The sequence below is a fragment of the Solea senegalensis genome, linkage group LG10 (genome assembly GCF_019176455.1).
Source record: "Solea senegalensis isolate Sse05_10M linkage group LG10, IFAPA_SoseM_1, whole genome shotgun sequence".
NCBI classification, from domain to species: Eukaryota; Metazoa; Chordata; class Actinopteri; order Pleuronectiformes; family Soleidae; genus Solea; species Solea senegalensis.
The window spans coordinates 7,169,256-7,191,262 of NC_058030.1; the positions used below are offsets into that span (position 1 = coordinate 7,169,256).

The following is a 22,007-nucleotide window of genomic DNA, read 5'->3' on the forward strand; positions in this document are numbered from 1 at the left end:
ATCTCCATAATTCTTTACACTTTACACATTTTTTTTGCATGTTCTCAGTCACTATTTTTCTAACGTATGCAGATATTTGAAGAATTAGCTTTACAGGATCTTTAAGCCCCATCAGATCGATATGTTATGTCTACTAATAAAGTTTTTTGTGGCATGGGAGTAAGAATTCAGGCTCTACCTTGTCTGGATGATCATGACGTCCCATGTGTAATTTTGTTTTCATTTTTTTAATTTAATTTGGCTTTTATAGCACTGGCCTATAATATTCATTCTTCATTGTTATTCTTCATGTGTACTGAATATCAACAGTTACTATTCATTTGAAATCTTATCTTGTTGCTTTGTCCTGACTGTTCACAGTGACTGTGTGCAGCTTGGGTGTGCTGTTATGGGGCTGTGTTATCAGTGTTTGATATTAAGGTAGAGCCAGGACTGACTGGGAGTTTTCACCACAGTGTGTACTGTTATGGACATAAAGGCTCTGCCTGGAGCCACGTCTCCCACAGGAAACACGTGAAGGTTGCACTTTAACGTTCAGTTTGTTTTCTTCTGAATGATGAATGACGTGTCACAATGGCTGAGATGATGAGTGCCGTGGTTCTAAATGAAAAGAAGGAACAGAAATTCACTATTAGATGAGGTGTTGTATTCAACTGTGCTTACACAGATGTGCATTCGTATCCGTGCTTTATTCCGTGTCCATTTAAAGGGTATACCTGACTGTTGACTAATGCTGTGTTCTGTATGTGTGCTTATATGCAGGGTGGTAGGCACAGCCGTTCGCCCAGCGTGGTCAGCCTCACAGTAGAAACGGCTCTGGGCAGCTTTGACTTCCTCAACACGCCCGACTGGGAGGAGGACGACGAGACGAAGGGTGACAAGAAGCACAGAAATGGCAGGTCAGTGTTGAGAAATCAACTGTTAATGAAAGTTAATGAAATGAATTCTTCAGACGAGGACTTTTATTACATCCACGAGATAAGACCGGCTACTATGTCAAATACATAACCTTTCTGTGTTTGCACAACTACATTTGTTCACGGTGAAGAATCGCCATCAGGATCTTGCTGCCATCTAGTGGAGCGGTATTATACCATCACTGAAGCGCAGATCAAATGTTCTGCTGTCTGTTTGCAGTCAGAATTCTGTGTTTTTGCTGTATTTTTTCATCCGTACTGTAGTGATTGTAAGTGAATGAGAAAAAAAACCTAACCACCATGATGTAAGAAGGACATTTTCCTATTCAGTACCACTGCCTGTTTGTTGTTCATTTAAGCACTTTTGTAAGTCGCTTTGGATAAAAGCGTCTGCTAAATGACATGTAATGTAATGTAAGAAGATGAAAAATCAAAAGAACTTTAATTTAAAATATTTGATTATTTATTAATTGAATGATTGACTAAGTTAATTAATCATTGCAGCCCTACTTTAATATACACAATGGTACTCAACACAAACTACAGCAGTGGCTGATGGGAACTTCACATTTTGCTTGACAATGTACCTGATAAGTGTGACCTGATGATGGCAGTAGAGGAAAGGTTCCAGTTTCCCATTAGGGAGGAAGCATTTTATAGCAATCCATCCAGAAGTAGTCGAGATATTTTACTCAAAATAATACATGTTAGATTAATAGTGGCACTGAGAACGTTCTTTATTTTCAATGTGTGTTGGGACTGACTGATAAACAGATTTACTGCCTCCTCACCAGCTGCTAGAATAGCTAGAATAAAAATGTTGGGACTGAGAGGTAGGGCTGAACGATATATCGTTATCGTATCGATATCTAGATATGAACATTCAAGATATTCATATCGAAAAAGCAACGATATAAACAAAATAGATTTTCCCCCGCGCTCGCCCTGCATGTACAGCTCTGGCGGTCACAATAAACTTCATTTTTACGATTGCCCTTGAATGCACCACTACGGCCAGCCAACCACAAACCTTATTTCATGCTTGCTGTGGAACGACAGCTGAAGCCAACCAATGACAAACATAGGAGGGCGGGAGGGAGACGGAGACTGAGACACGCACATACACACACACATACACACGACATACACAGCGGGAAAGAAAAGTGACAGAAGATAATGCGGCCGGTGGCGATTTTGTGCCAAAACATAAATCATCCTCCATTATTTGGAGGTATTTTGGATTTTAAAAAGGATGTCAACCCGAGCGAGGTGTTGTGCAGGTCGTGCTTGGCGAAAATTGCAACGAACCAAGGTAGCACAACAAACATGTTTCACCACCTGAAACAACACCATCGCGTGCTGCACGAAGAGTGTATTACAATGAGAGAAACACCGGGGACTTCTCAGGTATCCCAAAAGAAGCCCAAGTTAAGTGTGTTTACTGATGCGTTCAGTAGTGTTACACCATATGAGTCGACGTCCACCAGACATAAAGGCGTTACAGACGCTATAACATGCCACATTGCAAAAGACATGGTACCCGTGTACACAGTCTCACAGTGAGTTCTCATCAATAAAACACTTTCCATGTGGAAAGTTTCCACAGTCTTTTGTATTATGATGTTTTTATTTTTCTGAAAAATGCTTGCTTTTCACCGAACCCGTAGTCATATCGTATCATATCGATATCGAGATATCTGGCATGAATATCGAGATATGAAATTTTGTCCATATCGTTCAGCCCTACTGAGAGGAGGGAATTAGTGATAATAATATTAAGAAATAATGCAGAGATAATTATGGAAACACATTAGCATGTGGATGAAGTTTGACTATGTGTTGTCTGTTTCCTATTGTCTGTTAATCTTTATGCATCTTTATTTTTTCCACTGAGCGAAGAACTGACAAATCAACCAGAGCTGAACTGACTCCAGTTGAACCCAGGCACAGTAACAACATCCCTCCTCCTCCTCCTCCTTTATGTGCAGGTCTCTGCAGGACAGAGGCTGGGACAGCCCCTCCTCTCCCACGTCCCCCCTCACCACAGGCTGTGCCACTTTAGACTGCACCCTGGTGGTCCATTTGAAGTACTGCAGCTCTCAGTTGTTGGTAAGAGAGTCACAACACTTTCAAGTCTTCAAGTCATTTCCCCCGTCACTCAGATACAGATGTGTCACCGCTGTTGTGCACACGTTTGCATTCAGTCTGCCAAGGTTCCAACTCAGCAGTGATGCTTGCTATCTATCTATCTATCTATCTATCTATCTATCTATGTCAACTTATCTTGGACACAAAAGCACATTTAGACAGTGCAACACAATCGACGTTCTGCAGTTCTGTCCTGATCTTGCTGGTTAAAGGTTTAAAGTTTTGGCACCTGATATGAAGTAATGAAAGGAGCTTAATTCGAGCTTCTAGCAGTACTTTGTATGATTTGTATGGCAAAATGACATTGATATGCCATTAATAATAGCTGGTATTACTGTTATTCAAAAAGAAATGAGGCTAAAGTGACAGTGATGTCAGTCGTTAGTAGTTAGCAGTCTATGATAGTTGTACTCGTTATGTGGTGTCCGCTGAAACACAACATGAAGCGGCAGCAGTCCTGTTAGTCACTGTAAAGACAGGTTGAAGACTTAATGTAATGCCAAATTGTTCAGTTCATTCATAAACATGTCATGTAAGCACTGCATCATATTCATGTGCTGTTGTTTGAACGATGTTCTCTGTGGCTCTGTTGTGTGTGTGTGTGTGTGTGTGTGTGTGTAGCGTCTGGGTATGTTTGGGCCACTGAGGTGTGGTGAAATGTATGCCTTAGACAGACTTCTGAGAGAGGCACGGGTGCTCGAAGTCGTCCGACACATCTCCAAAGACAACCCGAAACGCCTCAGACAGCCCTCTGATGGTAAGAATCAGTGTTTGTCCGCCATCACTTTCACCTGCACAGTCACAACTGAGCTGATGAAATGGTTTTCTGTGATCATCATAAACAAATGAACTAAAGATTAAAGATTAATTAACTAAACATTTAGACTTATTTGGTCTGGTTTGATGTCTTTTTATTCCAATGTTTAAAAGGTTACTTTAACTTACTTATGTTAAATTAGTCCTAATTATTTTCATGTCAGTTAAGCTCATTTGATTTTAAAAGCTCAATGAGACGCAGAGACACATTAACATTTTCACCTATACTCCTTTTTCCCTCGGGGAGTCGTATCAAATAAGGATTGTGAAGAATTATACTTTTCTCTCCATCAAAGCTATTCCTCAACTGAGCCAGTGTCAGGGTGCTGTGTCACTATGGCAACAGTGTGTGGGCCAGGGCAGTGTGTACAGTGTCTCCGCTGACAACTTCCTGATGACACTGTCTACAGCCTACTCCAGGGTGTTACCAGAGAAGGCCAGCAGCATGGCCGACACAGGTACAACAAGTGTGTGTGTGTGTTCAAGCACAGGTGTGTTGGTGAATGCCATGTTAACTCACGTGTTTGTGTGTGTTTGGTTTAGTGTTCTTGTGTCTGGTTGAGCGAGTGCTGGATCAGAGGTTGCCACGGCGAGGGGGCAGCAACAGAGACGGAGTGATGGTGACACTGTTCCAGGTGTGGACGTACTTGGAGGCTAATGGCATCAGCGACATAGAGACACACATCACTGAGCTGGCAGAAGAGGGTACCTCACGCTCACACACACACACCACAACACACCACACAAACACACACACACATATGATCAGAGAATTCACCTAATCAGAGAACACCTCCTTTCTACAGTGTGGTTGGTGCAGAGGCTGGCATCGTGTGACCAGGACGTGATTGTCCACACTCTGCGGCGTCCTGCAGAGTGCAGCCTGAGGAGAGACGGACTTCACGCTGTGGCCAAGTTACTGAAAGACCCACGAGGCAAAGTGTCGGCCTCTGCCAGCTCTGTACTGAGAAGTATGGCTGCCCAGCCCAAGCAGCGAGAGCAGGTGACACGACAACACACACTGTATAAAGTTACCTTAAACTTACTGAAGGAGGAGAGGAAGGACAGTAAGAAAAGTGTGTCCATGTGAGGAAGTGAAAACTTATCTGCCAGCAAGTACACAAGGAAAAACTGATTTTAAGCCACTTAATTCAAGGCTCATCTAGAGCAGATCATCTGCCTCCATCTTGCCCTATCACCTACCTAATGAAATTTATAACAGCTTAAGTCTACAATATCTTAAGAATTATTTTGCCACTTTATCTCACCATTAGACAACTTTTTCTGACTAAAAACTCAAATTTAGACTGTGTTCACTCTCCCACAGTGAGCTACTAGTCTTCTAAGAACTGTGCGCACTCATAGAAGTTTGCAGAGAGAGCAATTAGTACATTTGTACATTTTGAAATAATGAAAAAAAAAGAAAATACAGAGAAATAATGCAGCCTCAGAGTGGACGTTAAACACTGTGAATGTCCTCCTCAGGCTTTGGTCAACTGTCTGGAGCTGCTGGAGGACGCCAATGTGGACACTAGAGTGTGTGGATGCAAGGCTTTAGCTGCTCTCAAGGTAAATCCAACACTTAATCCAAATATGTCCCATTCTCACAACATGTATCCAATGTACGTGGTTAAAAAAAAATCTAAAGAACTGTCCTTAAAGCTGTTGTCCAGTGTAACTTTTGGCTACACAACAGAGAGGACCACCATGTGGTCTGGATAAAGTATTGTCAATTATTACCAAACAAACACCCTGGATCAGTGATAGCCGTCAGAATATTAAGCAATGTTACATAGGATTTAGCTCAAAGAGGTCACTGACACTGACAGTATTTTACAGCAATCACTGTGTTCTGTCTGTCTGTCTGTCTGTCTGTCGTCGTTGCAGGCTAAAGAAAGCATCGAGCAGCTAGTGTATCTTTGTCAGACGGACAAGGACGAAGTCCGAGATGCTGCCAAACAAACGCTGCTAGTGCTTGGTAATAACAACCATCATGTTTACTAAAAAATGACTTTACACAATGATAACACATGCACATGTTAGTATTTTTGCCATGCGGTGAAATAAAATAATGACCTTAGGTAATCATGAGAGGAAAATGAATTCGAATAAATGTACAGTAGACAATGAATCAATAGTTCCATGTAACATTTCAGTTCAGAACGACACTCCTGCTTCTCATCTGCTCTGTTTACAGCCTCAAAATTAAATCTGTGGAGAAAAGAGACGTTGGCAGATCAGAGAGAGAGCAAGGTGCTGTTTTAATACAACTGCCCTACATAAATGTCACCTTTGGTGGGGAAAAAAGCACCAGCAACAACTAACTACACTACAAAGAAACCTAAAGCAAAGAGTTTAAGAGAGGGTTAACCTTTGAGAGATGAGTCTGAGTGAGAATCTTGATCCCAAAACCAGCAGAGCTGATGAAATTCAACAATTAATGATTTTTCAAGCAAAATATGGACTCGCTCATATAATTATTGTGAATATGATGACTAAATTGTTGATTCTTTGCATTTCTCTCATTCCTATTCATTTTGTTTATTCCATTTACCTTTGTCGTGGTATAAGACAATGATTAAGGCAGAAACGAGACATATTTTGTCTTTCGCTTTTTGCCTTTCTGACTTTGTCCAACATAGACCTCTTAATCATTCATTCATTCATTCATGTTATTTTATTCACTTTCCCCCCCCCCTCCCAATTTGTTTCATTTTCATTTCATTCATCACGTGGAACAGGAGAGGAGGGGAAGATGGCTCACAGACATGTGGAGTTATCTCTGGACAGCATACCCAGACTCTTCGCACCAGGGAGCATGGCCAGCACAGCGTTCTAAAACACACACACACACACACACACACACACACACACACTTCTACCCCTCTACTAACACTACAACAGTCACATACACACAAAAAAACACATCATGCATGTTATATACACTGTCAAAGAGGGGACAATAGATCCCTCCGCTAATCACTGGTCAGACATTGAAGTTATTAAGCTACAAAAATCATCACTTGTTGTTTTTTTTATCAGCGTGTGACAACTACTTTGCGAGAAATCATTTGGACTGTACAGACGCTGCAGAGAGGGAATCGCGAGCACTGGCTTGCTGGAGGACGGAATAAAGGGAGGAAAAGAAGGATGAAATGTAAATGTGGGACACGCGTCTGCAATGACTGAAGTCAGATTACTGGACAAATGTCTGGCCCATAGTCCAGGCTCATACACATATTTCCACTTTGGAATATGTAAGAAAAAAAAAAGCTTTGATTGCCAGATCATTTCTGTTTTTACAGCCCTACAATTGCCAAAATGTGTAAAAAAGATTTTTATTTGTGATTTCTGTGCATGTGACTGGTAAACTGGCTCCATGAAACCACCACACGGAAAGGTTTCTCGTAGATTTACTGTCAGATCCTCCAGATTAGCGATAGAGTAAATAGCTACTTAAAGGAATACTTCACCAATTTGCATTTAGCTTTGTGTTGTTAGAATAGGGGTAGTATTTTTGAAAAATTGTACTTCCCAACCTCAGTTTCCCCTGAGTTGAGAAATATCTTCATTCTTTTCTTTGTTACGTACCCACCAGTGACACTCGGTCCTGTTAGCTTAACTGCTAGCAAAGATGGCGGACACTGTTTACATTCTGGGAATGAGTTCCCGTCCCCCTTACGAGTGGGTCTAAAATTAGCGTTGCAGTTTCAAGATTCGGACCAAGTGTCACTGGTGGGCATGTAAGGAATGAAGATATTTCTTGACTCTGAAACTGAGGTTGGGAAGTACAATTTTACAAAAAATACTACTACCCCTATTCTAGTAATACAAAGCTAAATGCAAATCAATGAAGAATTCCTTTAACAATGACAGCAGATTTGAAATCCACGGGGACAGAAAAATCACTCTGAAGCGTCGCTAGTCATTAGTTATTGGTGGGCTGTGACTTTAGAGCATCTCTGTGCTTCAACTTCAGATTCACATGTTTTACTACCTGTTCCGAATCCTGCTGTCGCCGGCACCCATGCTACCTCCCTGACCATCCTTGCTTCAGAAACTCTGCATGTAGTCCTGCCTCCATGACATGTAAAATCAGTCGCGTTGCACCTGTTTGTTGAAAACCAGAAATTGATAGAGGGAAGTTCGCCCACACTTCCAGAAACCTGGCCAGTGAGTGCATGAGGTGCATGTGATGGGTTTTCAGTTTCAGGTTGACGCATGGCTCAGTGAACACTGAAGGCTTCAGCGGCCTCTGGAAGCACAGACAGACACAACGTTCCTGCATAGAAAGAGAAATACCACCGTCCTCTCTTTACTTTGAGAGGATGTTTATGTTTGTTCGGGCTGAGCTGAACTTGGAGAGAACTGAGAGAATCCTGTAGCTGTGTCAGAGAGGAGGCGCCTCCATGAGAGGATTATTGATTTCTATTTTTGAGAAAGGCTCGCTCTTCCATTTCCCATGGATCTACCTGTGGAGCTGTTCTTTAGCCAGCAGTGTTTAAGGGATAGTTCAGGTTATTCTAAGTGTGGCTGTGAGAGGTACTGACACATAGTCAGCGCTAACCCTTGGATCAAGAACCAGCTTGAAACCCAGTGAAAACATGGTTACAAGCAGAGCCGCATGGGAAAAAACATTTTTCCTACTTGTTTGCACCAAAATCAATAGATAAACTTATAATTTTTAGTCCGCAGCGACATGGGACCTGCTGGTCTGCTACTGCCTCGTTTGGTAAGTTTGTGTCACATTTAGTACAAAGTGTGAATTCAGTGTTTGAAAGATTTCTGACAGAAGCAGCAGTGAATCAGCAACTCCCTGTGTGCTGTGGTGTAAAATGCAGATTTTCCTCTATGGATTTTCTCTCTTTGGTGCAGGGACATTGTGCATTACAAAGCAAAACAATGTTTTTGGAAGTTGGAAAGGCCTAAGAGGGTGTGCACAGTGCAGTCAGTGCTGACTGTGTGTCAGTACCTGGTGAACAGGGAGGGCTTCACTATGCTTCACAGGATACCAAGGATATAGTAGAAACACACACAAAGAGCTGTAATCAATCTGAATGTACATCTGCAACCACTGGCTTATTAACTGTGAATCATCTTCCAATTCAAAAGATAAACAGAGTTTCATTCTTTAAATGTTATTTTTAAATTAAATGTTGCCGCCGCGATGCCAACAGATTAAAACAAAACATTAACTCACACTGTGGTTGTGTAGAGAACTCTGCACAGAGAGTGGTTTAAACAATAACGTACCATTGCTCTTCATTTATGACCTATCTTCCGCTCAATGGAAACACGCGTGATCATATGCCACTGGGATTTACTATTCTGTGACTGTAAATTGTTTTTTTTGTTTTTTTTATCAAGCCGATTCTTGGTTTTGTAATTTTAAATGTATACTTTGATGCATTTTTACTGTGTTTTCCCAGTTTGAAGAGTGGATACTGCACGTGAGGTTCAATCTGATGACTGGAGTTGCTGAAACTTTGTTGTTCTGATCACTAAGATTATTTTTAAGACTGGTTTATACTAGATTGGGATCAGTTCATTGTAAATCCACCTCAATATCAGTCAGAATTCCCATTTGTCTAGTCTATTATCATTTATTTGAATGGGAATATCTGGATTAGGACTGGATTGAATTAAATGTAAACTGTTCCCAGATATGGAATCATAAAGTACTATAGAGCTGTACTGGTGTTTTTGCATGTTCATGCCATTTACTACACATGCTAACATTATCACAATGCTGCTACCCTTGTTTAAAAGAAAGCAAAACTGTGCTCACCACAGAGAATCACCATAGTAACTGACCTCATAATTGCCACTTCAACTATAATTATGACTCGTATGAACATTTTATAATGTGTATCATATGACACAGTAGCTCGCCTCCCTCCTTGAAACTATATGATGTTGTTGTTTTTCTAATTATGAGTCTGCAGCTGTTTTCAGTGAGAGTGAGCGTCCGTGTCTCAGGCTGGTTCTTGGTACAGGGGACATACACTGCAGCAGTCAGCGCTGACATATAGTATGTTTCGGTAGCTCAGACGACCACAGCAAAACAAATCTGAACTGCTCCTAATAATGAGGTGACTGCAGTTTGCTTCCAAAGAAAACACAACACTTTGAGCTTGGGTAAATGGAATGAGTCGGTTGGTGTGATAAATGCAATAATACTTTTTCCTCATAGTCCAGCAAGTTACCCACATAGTTTGACTAATGCAGTTGAAAATGCCAGTGTCATGCTACAGTGACTCCACTTGTTTGTTGTAATAGTTTTACAGTGCTGCTGCCTGAGCACTGCTACTGCAAGGTCATCTCGGGCCGACGACTGGAGAGAGCATATTTGTCTCATTTGCATACACGTGATGAAAAGTTGATTTCTTGAGATTGACTGTGCATTGTGCATTATATTACTTGTAATATACTGTACTTCGTGACTATGTTGCTGTCATTGTTGGCCAGTCTGCCACTGTGATCCACATCAATTACACTCAATAGGCCTTTTTCCACGGCAGCCATTTTGTCACACTAACATGAGTGTCACCAATGGCTTTAAGTCATTCAAAGCTGGAGCAGCACTTTTATTGATGAAAAATACCTGAAAATCACAGTTCTAACACTGATTATACATATGCTGACTTTAATTTGTACTCTTAGATGTCATAGAGTCTGACATTGCAGATACATCGCCAGCTGCAAAACCTTTCTTAGAAAGAGAGCCAGATGTGTTTCAAAACAAAACAGTATCACGATCTGCTTTAAAGTCTCCACATCCATTTCCACGCGGTGTGAAGCAATGATGGTAGATTTCTATCCCTGCAGTGACCTCACCCTTTCACTCATCAGCTCACCACAGCACCATCTGTACAAACAGCCACACAGTTTTTCCAGCTCCTTGTTTTTTTAGTTGTGAAAGAATCATTCTGAAGGTTACCTCTACTGTTTTCCTGCCCCAGAAGGAATATTTCTGTGATCTATTGCTAATCATTTCATAAACTACCCCCCACCTAAGTTGAGGCCTATCTTTATATTCACAGGATTGTGAGTGTTGCTGTATTTTTTGTTGTTTAAGCGTTCACACCACTGACCATGTTACAAAATCAACCTGACACCTTTTCACATTGCACTAGTTATAATTAGACTATTTAAATGTAGCAGGGCTTTCGTCTGCATGTAGAAGGCTCAGGAATGAACAATGTGCCAAACCTGACTTAGATAATGCTCAGTTAACACTGCAGGGTAAAGAGAATCAACTTCATTAAAGAACACATCAGCAGTATAAGTGATGAGATCACCTCTACAGAGGATTAGGGACGTTTCACTTCACAAAAGTCTCAGTTCATCTTCTGAGATTAAAGGCAGAATTCACACATTCATCTTGGAAAGAATTAAAGAATCCAATCTTTTTTTTTTACATGTCTCTAATCCTCTTCTACGTGCCACAGATGCATGTCAATTGAAAGCAATAACGAATGATTAATGTTCTGTTGTGTCCCTTAAAAAGAAGTCACATTCAGATATTTGTGTCCGCTGTAAAAAGGGAGGGGATGATCAGAGACAAGCAGCTGCTGGTGTGTCATGTTCCATTTGAATGTATACGTCTTCAATACAACGCATTGTACGTGACAGGCTGCAGTGTCACTGGAATTATATAATTTATAGAGTGAAGTCGAGGAGGACCCAGACTCACTGTTTGTAAATACGATGGCTGCCACTGTACGCACTTATTCACTATTCCCACTCACCTTTTTAGTTTCGATATGACAGCAGCTATACCTCGACAGCCACGAAGCATCTCGCAGTGTTCAAGTGCCTCAAGGTTTGATAATAGCAGACACAAGGTCATTTATTTAAGAATGAAGCAGTGAGTGCAAAAATATGGTGTCACATTATATAGAAAAATATATTTTTTTTTTTTCTTCCACCGGCTTGATAAATTGTGCAACAATGGAGAAAAATGTTTTATTATTTTTCTTTTCCTTTTTAAAAAAAACAACTGTATATTTCCAGGTATTCTGGTGTCAAATAAACTATTAAAAATGTGTTTAAAATCTGTCTTTAATAATACTGCATTTGTCATTATATATATCATAATTTGCTTATATTGAAAGTTTAAAAAACAAAACAATGCACACTGAAATAACTTCACTGTATTTTATTCATGAGTAAAAAAAAAAGTATTATCAGTTTCACAAACTGGACAATTATTCACAGCTCTTGTGACCTGTTATTTAAGTACACTTTGAAAACATAACATTACAATTTTACATAAAGAAAAGTGCTCCAGACATTTCGAAATCCCATCACAACCCATTGTCAATATCAAACAGAAGACGGATTGGCTGTCCCTCTGTCATCAGGTGGAAGGGTGGGTGTAAATTTAAAATATATATATGACATAAAAGGAATTAGTTCCTTTGATTACCTCACAGATTAAATGTTTCATTGTGTTGTTCTCACAAGAGGAAGTGTCCTTTATATTTTAAATACATTCAATTAATGATCATGTACACCCCCCCACCCCAGAGCACAGAATAGAATATCTGCTGCATTCAGGAATTTATTATGCACGGCCTATTGATACTCCAGTGTCCTTGAAAGCAGAATGCTTGACTCAGACAGTGTGTGCACTCAGCCATATCACAGGGCTCACACTGGACTCAGACTATCCTGCACTGATAAATATCTACTGGACATGCACACAAGGGTATATTTAAACCTTTATGAAGGTACATTATGTTGTTGTTTGTCTACCTCTTTCATTTGTTACTGCTACTACTTTATAAAAGGTGTTATGGTCTTATTGCATTTCAAATTACCTATTTTTTTACTGGCATATACTCTTAAGTAAAAAATGTGTTTTCCCCTCTTTTTTTTTACCTGTGACTATATGTTGAACAGATGCACTTACTTGAATTTAATCAATGTATTGCCTCATCACTTATAAAGCCTTTAAAAAAGTGTTTGATTTCATTATAGTAAAAAAAAAACTAAATTATATATATATATAATAATAATATATGCCAGGGACATCTCTCTTCCAAACAGTGTGATAAATTGCTCTCAGTGTATTCCAATGGGGCGCCCCTCCTGGCCAATCAGGGTGTGTGCAGAAGTTTCGACACCACCCCCCAGCGGCCGCACAGGCGCACTGAGCGTCAAACTGCCATTTTGTGGCAGAGGCTACTCTGCTAAAGCGGGAGAGGGATTAAAACAAACTGCGAAGAAGCCTGCATTTGTTGGCGGCTTGTTAAACTTTGTGGCAGACACCCCGTGCTCTTGGTCTTGTTGAACGGCAGGGAAAACACACAAAAAAGAGGTAAAGTATCACTACTTTTCTGATAAGGGGGGAGTTTGCAGGATCTTTAATCGGCCTCTAGGTGTCACGATGGGGCTCTGGGTCCGGGCAGCTCGTCGGAGAGTGTTTGTCTCCCTCTATCGTTATCGAAAAAGCCGTCAAAATACGCCTAAATACGAGAAGTTCTTATAAACGGTCAAACAACACGCTGCATTTCACGGCCATCTGTTAAAATAGCAGCGGAGATAAGTTAAGAATACTTCGACGATTTGGTTGGAGAATTTAGGCCGAGGCGTCCATTTTCTCGCTTCTTTGTTTCCTCGTCTTTACAGCCTTGACGACATGGAAACTGGCGGGTTTAAGTGATAGCGCGCAGCTAACGCTAGCGGCGTTGTTTGATTTTAGCATACGCATAGTAAAACACACAAATAAGCATGTCTGTAGTACTGTATGTGATTCTATGTTAACGGACAAACAATACAACGTCCTTAATCGAACAGTTGTCCCACTTTTGACATATTGCCAGACAGGATCTTTATTTAAGTTGCACGTAGCAGCGGATGCTAGCTAATGGTTAGCTCAAGGCCCTTCCCCACCCAGTCCCCTCAGTCCAGTAACGGCTTGGAAATGTCCGCTATATCCGTTATTAGCCTAATAAACGTACGCTCCAATATTACGTTAGGCGGAATCGGTTGATCTCGCATAGATTGTTGTTTGACAATCAACACCGATTTGGTTAGTTCGGACACATGCGACCTTAAAGGTAGTGGTGGGGTAAAACTAAGGATTGACGAGGCTTCAGAAGGCAAAGCGATCCTTTACGATCGCAGCGACGGCTGCCGATTCCCCAATACCAAACGCACCATTTGTGTTTCCCACGAACTTCTTCCAGCATCGAGTGCTGCGCCCATTTTTCCCTCCTGACGCCGCGGTAGTGGTCGACTTTGGCAGATGTTGTTGCACACGTCGCCCGCTGGTCTCTAAAGCCCACCTAGAGTCTCATAGCCACAGATGCACATATTACAGCAGAGAGCTCCCTCTACGACTCGGCTTGGAGAGCTACAAAAATACCGCTTTGTAAATGCAGTGCAAGGAGGCGACAGTCCCAAGATTGGCCACTGGTTATCTTTGCCAGGTTGTGTTGTAAATGTCTTGTACCGTCATGTCAAAGCATCTGCGACAGGCCTTGATCAAACCAAGCTTTCTGGTTTCCACCTATTAAACAACATAAAAAAACCATCTGTCCATAGAGATAAGTAGAGGTTACGTCATAAGTGGACAACATTTTTCCTCCAGAGGAACACATACTGACACATAAGGGAAGCAGAGGGCCACATTGAATCATGTCCTCTTTCATTTGGTTTACACAACGTGCTAGACAACACGCGTTACATTTCCATTTTGAATGTTAAAAAGTAAGCTAATTTCTGTATCAAACAAAGCAAATCCTCCATCACCTAGCAAGAATGTAGCACAACAATGAAGATTATTGATTACATACAGTATTTTGTCCCTGTTGCCATGAATGGTCATAAATAATCATGGTATAGTTCAAAAATAATTGCAGTCACCATCTTGGGCATTACTGGGAAGCCCAGTCAAATGAGCAGGTTTCTTGATGAACCTGTAAAGATGCTAAATCATTGATTTTTCATTTTAATTTGAAGTTTGCAAGCAATAATGAAGGTGCTCTATGACTACGGTTTAAAAACACAGGGGGGGAAACTCAAATGTCTGTTCAGCTAAAGATCTGCATCTTAATGCTGAGTGACCTAATTTGCACCATTTCTCATGATCATGACAGAATACTCAAAAGAAGTAGGGCATGAGCTGTTCAACCAGAAGAATACAAATGAAGAGGGGAGCTGTTAAGAAATCATGTAACACATGAGTGAATGTTTCAGACAAGTACATATTCTCCCCTCTTGCAGGTCTACCTGCCAGAATCCAGAGGTTGGTGGAAGAGAACAGTTAATATTGTCAGTGATGCGCAGGGTATTAAACTCACTAGAGCCCAATCATCACCCCCTGACTATCGTTTGATATATTTGCCTTAAAATAGTTGCTAGATTAAGTTTAATAAGATTTCCAAAAATTGTATATTGCAGCTCCTACCCAGCATGGACGGAGGGCCGACAGAGGGTGTAGGGGTGGAGGTCCCCACCAAGGACTACCCCTCCATCCAGGCCATTCACAGCCAGGATGCCATGGTTGCTGACCTCCTCCAGCAAGCGGCTGAGGCTGGGGGCGTGGTTGAAGCACAAGCTGGAGTCCTTGAGCAAGGTTTTTACAAATTGATGTGATTCTTTTCTACAGTCTTATGAATGTTGAATTGAATGAATTTCTTTTGCACATTATTGTATGTAATGTAATCAGAAGTTTTGTCCCTCTCAATGTTGTTTCAGCTCATGATGACGGAATGGCAGCGGCCACCCAGGCCCAGCAGCAGCTAATGGAAGCTGGGGATGGTGGAGGAGGCGTTGAAATGATGGTTATGAACTCACTCGATCCCACCCTCCTGCAGATGAAGACTGAGGTAAGTTTCCCAATCTTAGCTGTGGGGAAATGCACTCTTGTCTTGGGGGCATGTTTCATCAGTTCTGATGGTGTGCTGCTGTTGGAATGGAAATAAATAGGTAATACTTGACCTTTATGTATCAGCCTATTAACATAAAGTTGACCTGTAGGTGATGGAAGCTTCAGTGGGAGGGTCGACTGGAGTAGGTGCCGCTCACCAAGCAACTGTAACAACAGTGGACCAGACTCAAATCATCACACTACAGGTAGGTGCTTGTTTGGACACCGGCTTACGGCTTTGGACACCGGCTTACGATTCACAATATCTCTGTAGAGAAGAAGAGTCCCGTTCATATTGTAATGTGATGACCATTGTTTCTCTGCACACAGGTGGTAAACATGGAGGAGCAAGCAGCTTTGGGCCTGGGCGAGCTCCAGCTTGTCCAGGTGCCAGTTTCTGCCACCAGTGTGGAAGCCCTGCAACAAGGAACTTACGTTGATACCACTGCAATGTCAAAGGATGGGGACCCAGTCATCTGCCACACCCTGCCATTGCCTGAGGGCTTTCAGGTACACAGACATACTCACTGTTGGAGTAGTAAGACTAATAAATTACACCCTAAAAAAATTAAATCTGCCTCTGAGTAAACGTGAACAAAAAGTGGATTGGCATATTTTGTGTCTGTTACTGAACTGCTCATTGTTGTCTTTGGTGATTCATTTCATTTAAAACAAAATGACTGCATTTGCTGTGTAGGTAGTTAAAGTTGGTGCTAATGGGGAGGTGGAGACAGTGGAGCAAGAAGAAGATGAAGGAGAGATCCACCATGAAGAAGAGGATGATGAGGAGGTGGGTCATCAGATTCTGGAAGAAGTTGAAGATGTACCCATCCAGACTCAAAGTGATGACACAAACTGGTCTAAAGACCCAGATTACCAACCTCCTTCTGGAGGAATCAGGAGAGGCAAAAAGGTAGGATTTTTTTGATGTGTCAAATTTGTGACTGTGGGATAGGGGTGGGCGATCCTTTTTAATTGTTTAAGTCATTCTTCTTTTCAGGTAAAAAAGAGCCGTCTTCGTTATGGCGAGGGAGACAAGGACATGGATGTCAGCGTCTATGACTTTGAAGAAGAGCAGCAGGAGGGCCTTCTGTCTGAAGTCAATGCTGAGAAAGTGGTTGGTAACATGAAACCACCCAAACCTACTAAGATCAAGAAGAAAGGTAAGAAACGGATGAAATAAAAAAAATGTTTTTTTCCAAGTGCAGCATTCATGTTACCTTACAAGTAGAGAGGACCACTTCTTTGTGGAGTTCTGGCTCCTGATTCAATCAAGTTTTGTGGAATACTAAGTTTCTCCTATCTGTAGGGATATATACCTTTTTATAACCGATTTTTAATGAAACAATTTCACTGACGGCTGCTTTACTAAATTCCATCCAACCATTTCTTTGTTCCCCGCGACCCTCTGGTGGAGGATAAAGCGGTTAGATGATGACTGACTGACATTTCTTTGTTTATGTTAGTTACATGTACTGTGTCTGCTTAGAATCTCAACCACAGAGTACAGATCTGTCCAAAGGTCATTAGCACATTCATATATTTTCCTTTGCATTGGGTGTACAGAAAGAAATTATACCAATATTACAGTTTATTATCCTGAAATGGGATTGTGTTTTGTTCCAAAAATATTCTACAATTTTGGTTTCACAGAATTATATTTGTCATGATGATGATTCAACACCAGCTAAAATTGAATATTGGTTTCACTTTTAAGTAATGCTCCAAATACAAGCTCTATAGTATGCCATCGTTTTCCGCTTGCACTATGGCTACCGGGGTTTAATTGTCATAATTCATGCCCTGCTGTTGAATGAATTGTTAGGAGTGAAGAAGACGTTCCAGTGTGAGCTGTGTAGCTACACCTGCCCTCGCCGCTCCAACCTGGACAGACACATGAAGAGCCACACCGACGAGAGACCCCACAAATGTCACTTGTGTGGCAGAGCCTTCAGGACGGTCACACTGCTAAGAAACCATCTCAACACACACACCGGTACACATGAACACACGCCTATCTTCTTGAAAATGTTGGGACGGTGTTGATATTTCAAGAGGAGACGAGAGTAATTGTTCACACGCACGGCGTCTTTTACTTGTGCAGGTACCCGTCCACACAAGTGCACAGACTGTGATATGGCTTTTGTGACGAGCGGAGAGCTGGTTCGTCATCGTCGCTACAAACACACACACGAGAAACCCTTCAAATGCTCCATGTGTGACTATTGTAGTGTGGAGGTAGGATGTGCTTCATGTTCTTCCCAAATTACAGATTGCTTTTATGTATATCAGTCGATTTTACTTTCCTCTACTCAACCAGAAACTGGTTGAACTGCCTGTAATGGCAGATAAATTGTTCTGTTGTTGACTGTAATTTTGTGTGTTTTGTAGGTGAGCAAACTAAAGCGTCACATTCGATCCCATACTGGCGAGCGACCATTCCAGTGCAGTCTCTGTAGCTACGCCAGCAGAGACACATACAAGCTGAAGAGACACATGAGGACTCACTCAGGTAGGACTGCGCTGTAACTGCTGCAGTGGATGGTGTTTCATAGATCCACGATGTATTCGTCAGTTGCACATATTGTCATATAAAATTGATCCCAAAAGAATCATCATAAACCTGTGGATGTGCTAAATGTTTTTTCCTCAGGAGAGAAACCTTATGAGTGCTACATCTGCCATGCACGCTTTACCCAGAGTGGGACCATGAAGATGCACATTCTGCAGAAACACACCGAGAACGTGGCCAAATTCCACTGTCCACACTGTGACACTGTCATTGCACGGAAGAGTGATTTGGGTAAATCACACGCACACAAAAACACATTCGTACTCAATATTTTCTTTGCTTTGACGTTTCTTTCTTGCGTTAACTTTGTTCATTTCCAGGCGTCCATCTTCGAAAGCAGCACTCGTTTATCGAGACTGGAAAGAAGTGCCGTTACTGCGATGCCGTTTTCCACGAACGCTACGCTCTGATCCAGCACCAGAAGTCCCACAAGAACGAGAAACGGTTCAAATGTGAAATGTGTGACTACTGCTGCCGCCAGGTCGGTGCACTAATACTGCATTCCAAACAAATTAGAACTCTTGATTTATCCGATCTGACTTTTAGATTTCCAGCCTCAAAGCAATCTGTATGTAATAATATGCAAATCTGTAAAGGCCTTTTGTTCCTTGTAAACCAGGAACAAAAACACAGGAGACTTTTGGGATGATTAACATTCAAAAACGTGTGCGTTTAACAACAATTTACAAGCAGACTTAGTTTTAATAAATGACAGTGAGCCTTATTTTGTACAAAAAATACTATTCATATTGCAATGTGTGTGATGGTTTGAAATTTGGGCGCTGCTATTGTTGAGACAGAAAAACATGGGTATCACCATTGTCTCCATTGAGAATTCACCCTTTTTGGGATGGACACCTTAAACATTTGCAACTCACATGATCAAATATAATATTTTGAATGGGGATATTGTCTCTAAGTGGTGTGTGGTGTGTGCATTCTGTTTGGTGCAGGAGCGACACATGGTGATGCATCGTCGTACCCACACTGGAGAGAAACCTTTCGCCTGCAGCCAGTGTGAAAAGACTTTCAGGCAGAAGCAACTGCTGGATATGCACTTCAACCGCTACCACGACCCCAGCTTTATCCCTGCCACCTTCGTCTGCCCCAAGTGCAGCAAGACCTTCACCCGCAGGGTAAGGACACTTCTCTTTTAGCTGTTGTTCCCATGTGAGTGGAATCGTTACATACTTGGTGAGGCTATAAAAGCATCCGCTGACTGTCTGAAGTTGTGTTCTTGTAGAACACCATGGCACGCCACGCCGAGTACTGCAGCGGCGAGAATGACGAGGCTGAGAACGGAACTCCGTCCCCCAAAAAGGGGAGAAGAGGAAGAAAGAGGAAGATGATGAGCAGAAGAGATGATGGTGACAGCGGTGAGAGTTTAGTGTTGCTCTTATATGGTGCCCTGGTTGTAGGGGCTGTTATTTTCAGTTGGACAGATATCGTGCTTTATCGCTATATGATTGTCTTTTCAGCATATTGGTTATCACAGAATCGTCATGTTGTGATATTATTGATATGTATCGTATCATGAGGTACCCTGTGATTCCCACTGCTAGCTCTTTGCATTAGCTTATCTGATGTGGTGTCATCTCCCTGTCATTCAGAGGACGATCAAGCCGAGCTCGACGAAGAGGAGGAGGACGACGAGGAGGGAGACTTGGAGGAAGAAGAATCAGCCATGCTACAGGAAGATGAGGAACCAGAGAGCATGGAGCTGGACCAGGCCCCTGCTTCCATCCCTGTACCGGCCCCTGAAGAGCCGCCAGTCAAGAGGAAACGAGGCCGACCCCCAAAGAATGCCCCCAAGGCTCCTACACCCAGCAAGTCTGTCAGAGCGGCCGCCAAGACAACGACTATTGGTGAGAACACGGTCGTCGTCATTCATTTGTTTTTGATTCTTCCTCATGATTTACTGAACCTAATTTTCCAGTCAGAAAAGGCTGTGAGATGGATGCACTTCAGTGGCGGATAAATTAATTTCACTAGTAAATCTTCACTTTTCTCACCTCGAAGTGCTTGTTCTCGTCGTCTTGTCTGGTTTTTGACACGGAAGGCTTGTTTGTGTGTTGTTGCAGCTGCTGCCATCATTCAGGTGGAGGACGAGAACACAGGAGCTGTGGAGAACATCATCGTGAAGAAGGAAGAGGGCGACGCCTCTGCAGAGACTCCCCTGGATGATCAGGGTGTGGCCCTGACCGTGGAAGGGGTAGGACTGGATGAGGGAGGGGTGGATACTGTTGAGCTGGCTGTGAATGAGGAAACGGCAGCTGCTGCCGCCGCCGCCGCCAACGGCGATCTGACGCCAGAGATGATCCTGAGCATGATGGACCGGTGAACACAAAACTGCAGCCCACACACACACACACACACACACACACGTAGCCTGATCATGTCTAAAGCTAACATTTCCACAATAATGCCTTCACCTCATGTCCCATCAATATGTGCTTTTTAACAGCAGCCATTTTACCTCCATTGGAGAGGATTGCAAAAAAAAACAAAAAACTGGTGAGGAATACCGTGTGCATAACAGCATGTGAACACTTTTACAGTGCTTTAATGAACATATGCTTCATAAGTTCTTTTAACCTTGCAGCACACAAAGTAAATCAAGCCTGTGTGTGGAGAAAGAGTCTCTTCTCCTCATAAACATGACTAATCAAAGAACTTGAGTCCTGTCCACGATATTATCTTCAACCAATTGCAAAAAGGCAGGAGAAAAGAGGTAATGGGGTTAGCAATATAAATCAGTGCACAAGAAACTCTATTATTGGTAAAGTAATGGGGACTGACGTTGTTTGTAAGCTTCAGCTGTTTGCTTAATTGCAGATCAACAAGCAGCACTGGCTCTCATTTACATATGTAAATCCAAAGCAGGCCAACAGAGCTGTTATTGGCAATGCTTCTGTTTGACTGCAAAAAAGGAAAGAAAAGGGGAGGGGGAAAAAACTAGGGCTGTGCAGCAAGAGGAAGTGGGAGAGAGGGATAAACAAACATATGGAAACTAAAATAGAAAACGGAGATGCAGGAGATTGTTTAAGAAGTGATGAGCAGAAGTTATGGCAGAGCTCGAGGGCGAGGTGACTATTCCAGTGTCATCAACTCACAATTTCACCTTAACGTGCAGCAACTGTCTCCAATTTCCCACTGCACACTGCAGCTGCCAGGACGAGTAAATAAAAGGGCATGTTGCTCTTTCGTGTAGGTTAAACCTGAGAGCGCCCCCACAGGTTGTCTGACAGTTGCCAGTGTCCTCAGGGCAAATCTCCTGCTAGGTTCAAGGACTCACGCTGATGCGTGCAGATGTGCCCAGATGTCGCTGCGCCTGAGACTGTGATCCGCTTGCATTAGTGGCACTGTGTGTTACTAATTCATGTAGACAGCCGGGGACAGTAGGAGCAGGTCCCCAGTGCATCACCCTCTTCCAGACAGAATGCCATCAGTTAATATTGCCAGGAGTAGCGAGTGTGTGCGTGAGTAAAGGAGAAAGTGCAGACAGGTAACAGCACAACTGAGAAAGGAGCAGCTTGTCTCACAAGCCAATAAATGAGAGAGCAGGGATATTTGCAGCCAGAGCCACACTTTGATCCTCATTGTTCCAGTGAGACAAGGGTAAACAGTGAGAGCAAACTGACATGGGACCACAGAGAAAGAAAAGAGTTCAAAG

At 42.2% G+C, this 22,007-nt stretch overlaps 3 protein-coding genes across 8 annotated transcripts in view; all 3 read left to right on the forward strand.

Moving 5' to 3' along the window:
• LOC122776388 (rho family-interacting cell polarization regulator 1-like) overlaps nucleotides 1-7,269 on the forward strand; it is a 38,406-nt gene extending 31,137 nt beyond the window's left edge. For both annotated transcript variants that reach the window (XM_044036902.1, XM_044036901.1), the window contains exons 16-24: nucleotides 763-899; nucleotides 2,906-3,026; nucleotides 3,687-3,822; nucleotides 4,178-4,339; nucleotides 4,425-4,586; nucleotides 4,688-4,884; nucleotides 5,367-5,450; nucleotides 5,769-5,859; nucleotides 6,623-7,269. In XM_044036902.1, coding sequence (XP_043892837.1) covers nucleotides 763-899; nucleotides 2,906-3,026; nucleotides 3,687-3,822; nucleotides 4,178-4,339; nucleotides 4,425-4,586; nucleotides 4,688-4,884; nucleotides 5,367-5,450; nucleotides 5,769-5,859; nucleotides 6,623-6,720 — 1,188 coding nt within the window. In that variant the 3' untranslated portion in view covers nucleotides 6,721-7,269. The remainder of the gene's footprint in view (nucleotides 1-762; nucleotides 900-2,905; nucleotides 3,027-3,686; nucleotides 3,823-4,177; nucleotides 4,340-4,424; nucleotides 4,587-4,687; nucleotides 4,885-5,366; nucleotides 5,451-5,768; nucleotides 5,860-6,622) is intronic.
• Nucleotides 1-22,007, forward strand: part of LOC122776381 (receptor-type tyrosine-protein phosphatase zeta-like) — a 940,026-nt gene that overhangs the window by 351,351 nt on the left and 566,668 nt on the right. The window lies entirely within an intron of this gene.
• LOC122776391 (transcriptional repressor CTCF-like) lies at nucleotides 13,029-20,845 on the forward strand. Of its 2 annotated transcripts, XM_044036908.1 has the most exons (16): nucleotides 13,029-13,206; nucleotides 15,294-15,468; nucleotides 15,591-15,721; nucleotides 15,873-15,968; nucleotides 16,093-16,272; nucleotides 16,460-16,675; nucleotides 16,763-16,925; nucleotides 17,588-17,758; nucleotides 17,867-18,000; nucleotides 18,154-18,274; nucleotides 18,416-18,565; nucleotides 18,655-18,815; nucleotides 19,288-19,470; nucleotides 19,578-19,710; nucleotides 19,945-20,199; nucleotides 20,416-20,845. In XM_044036908.1, exons 2-16 carry the CDS (start codon nucleotides 15,306-15,308, stop codon nucleotides 20,673-20,675), a joined length of 2,517 nt encoding a protein of 838 aa, XP_043892843.1. In that variant the 5' UTR covers nucleotides 13,029-13,206; nucleotides 15,294-15,305; the 3' UTR covers nucleotides 20,676-20,845. The 2 variants fall into 2 exon arrangements, with proteins under 2 accessions (XP_043892843.1, XP_043892844.1); XM_044036909.1 differs by lacking the exon at nucleotides 13,029-13,206 and having other exon boundaries at nucleotides 15,261-15,468.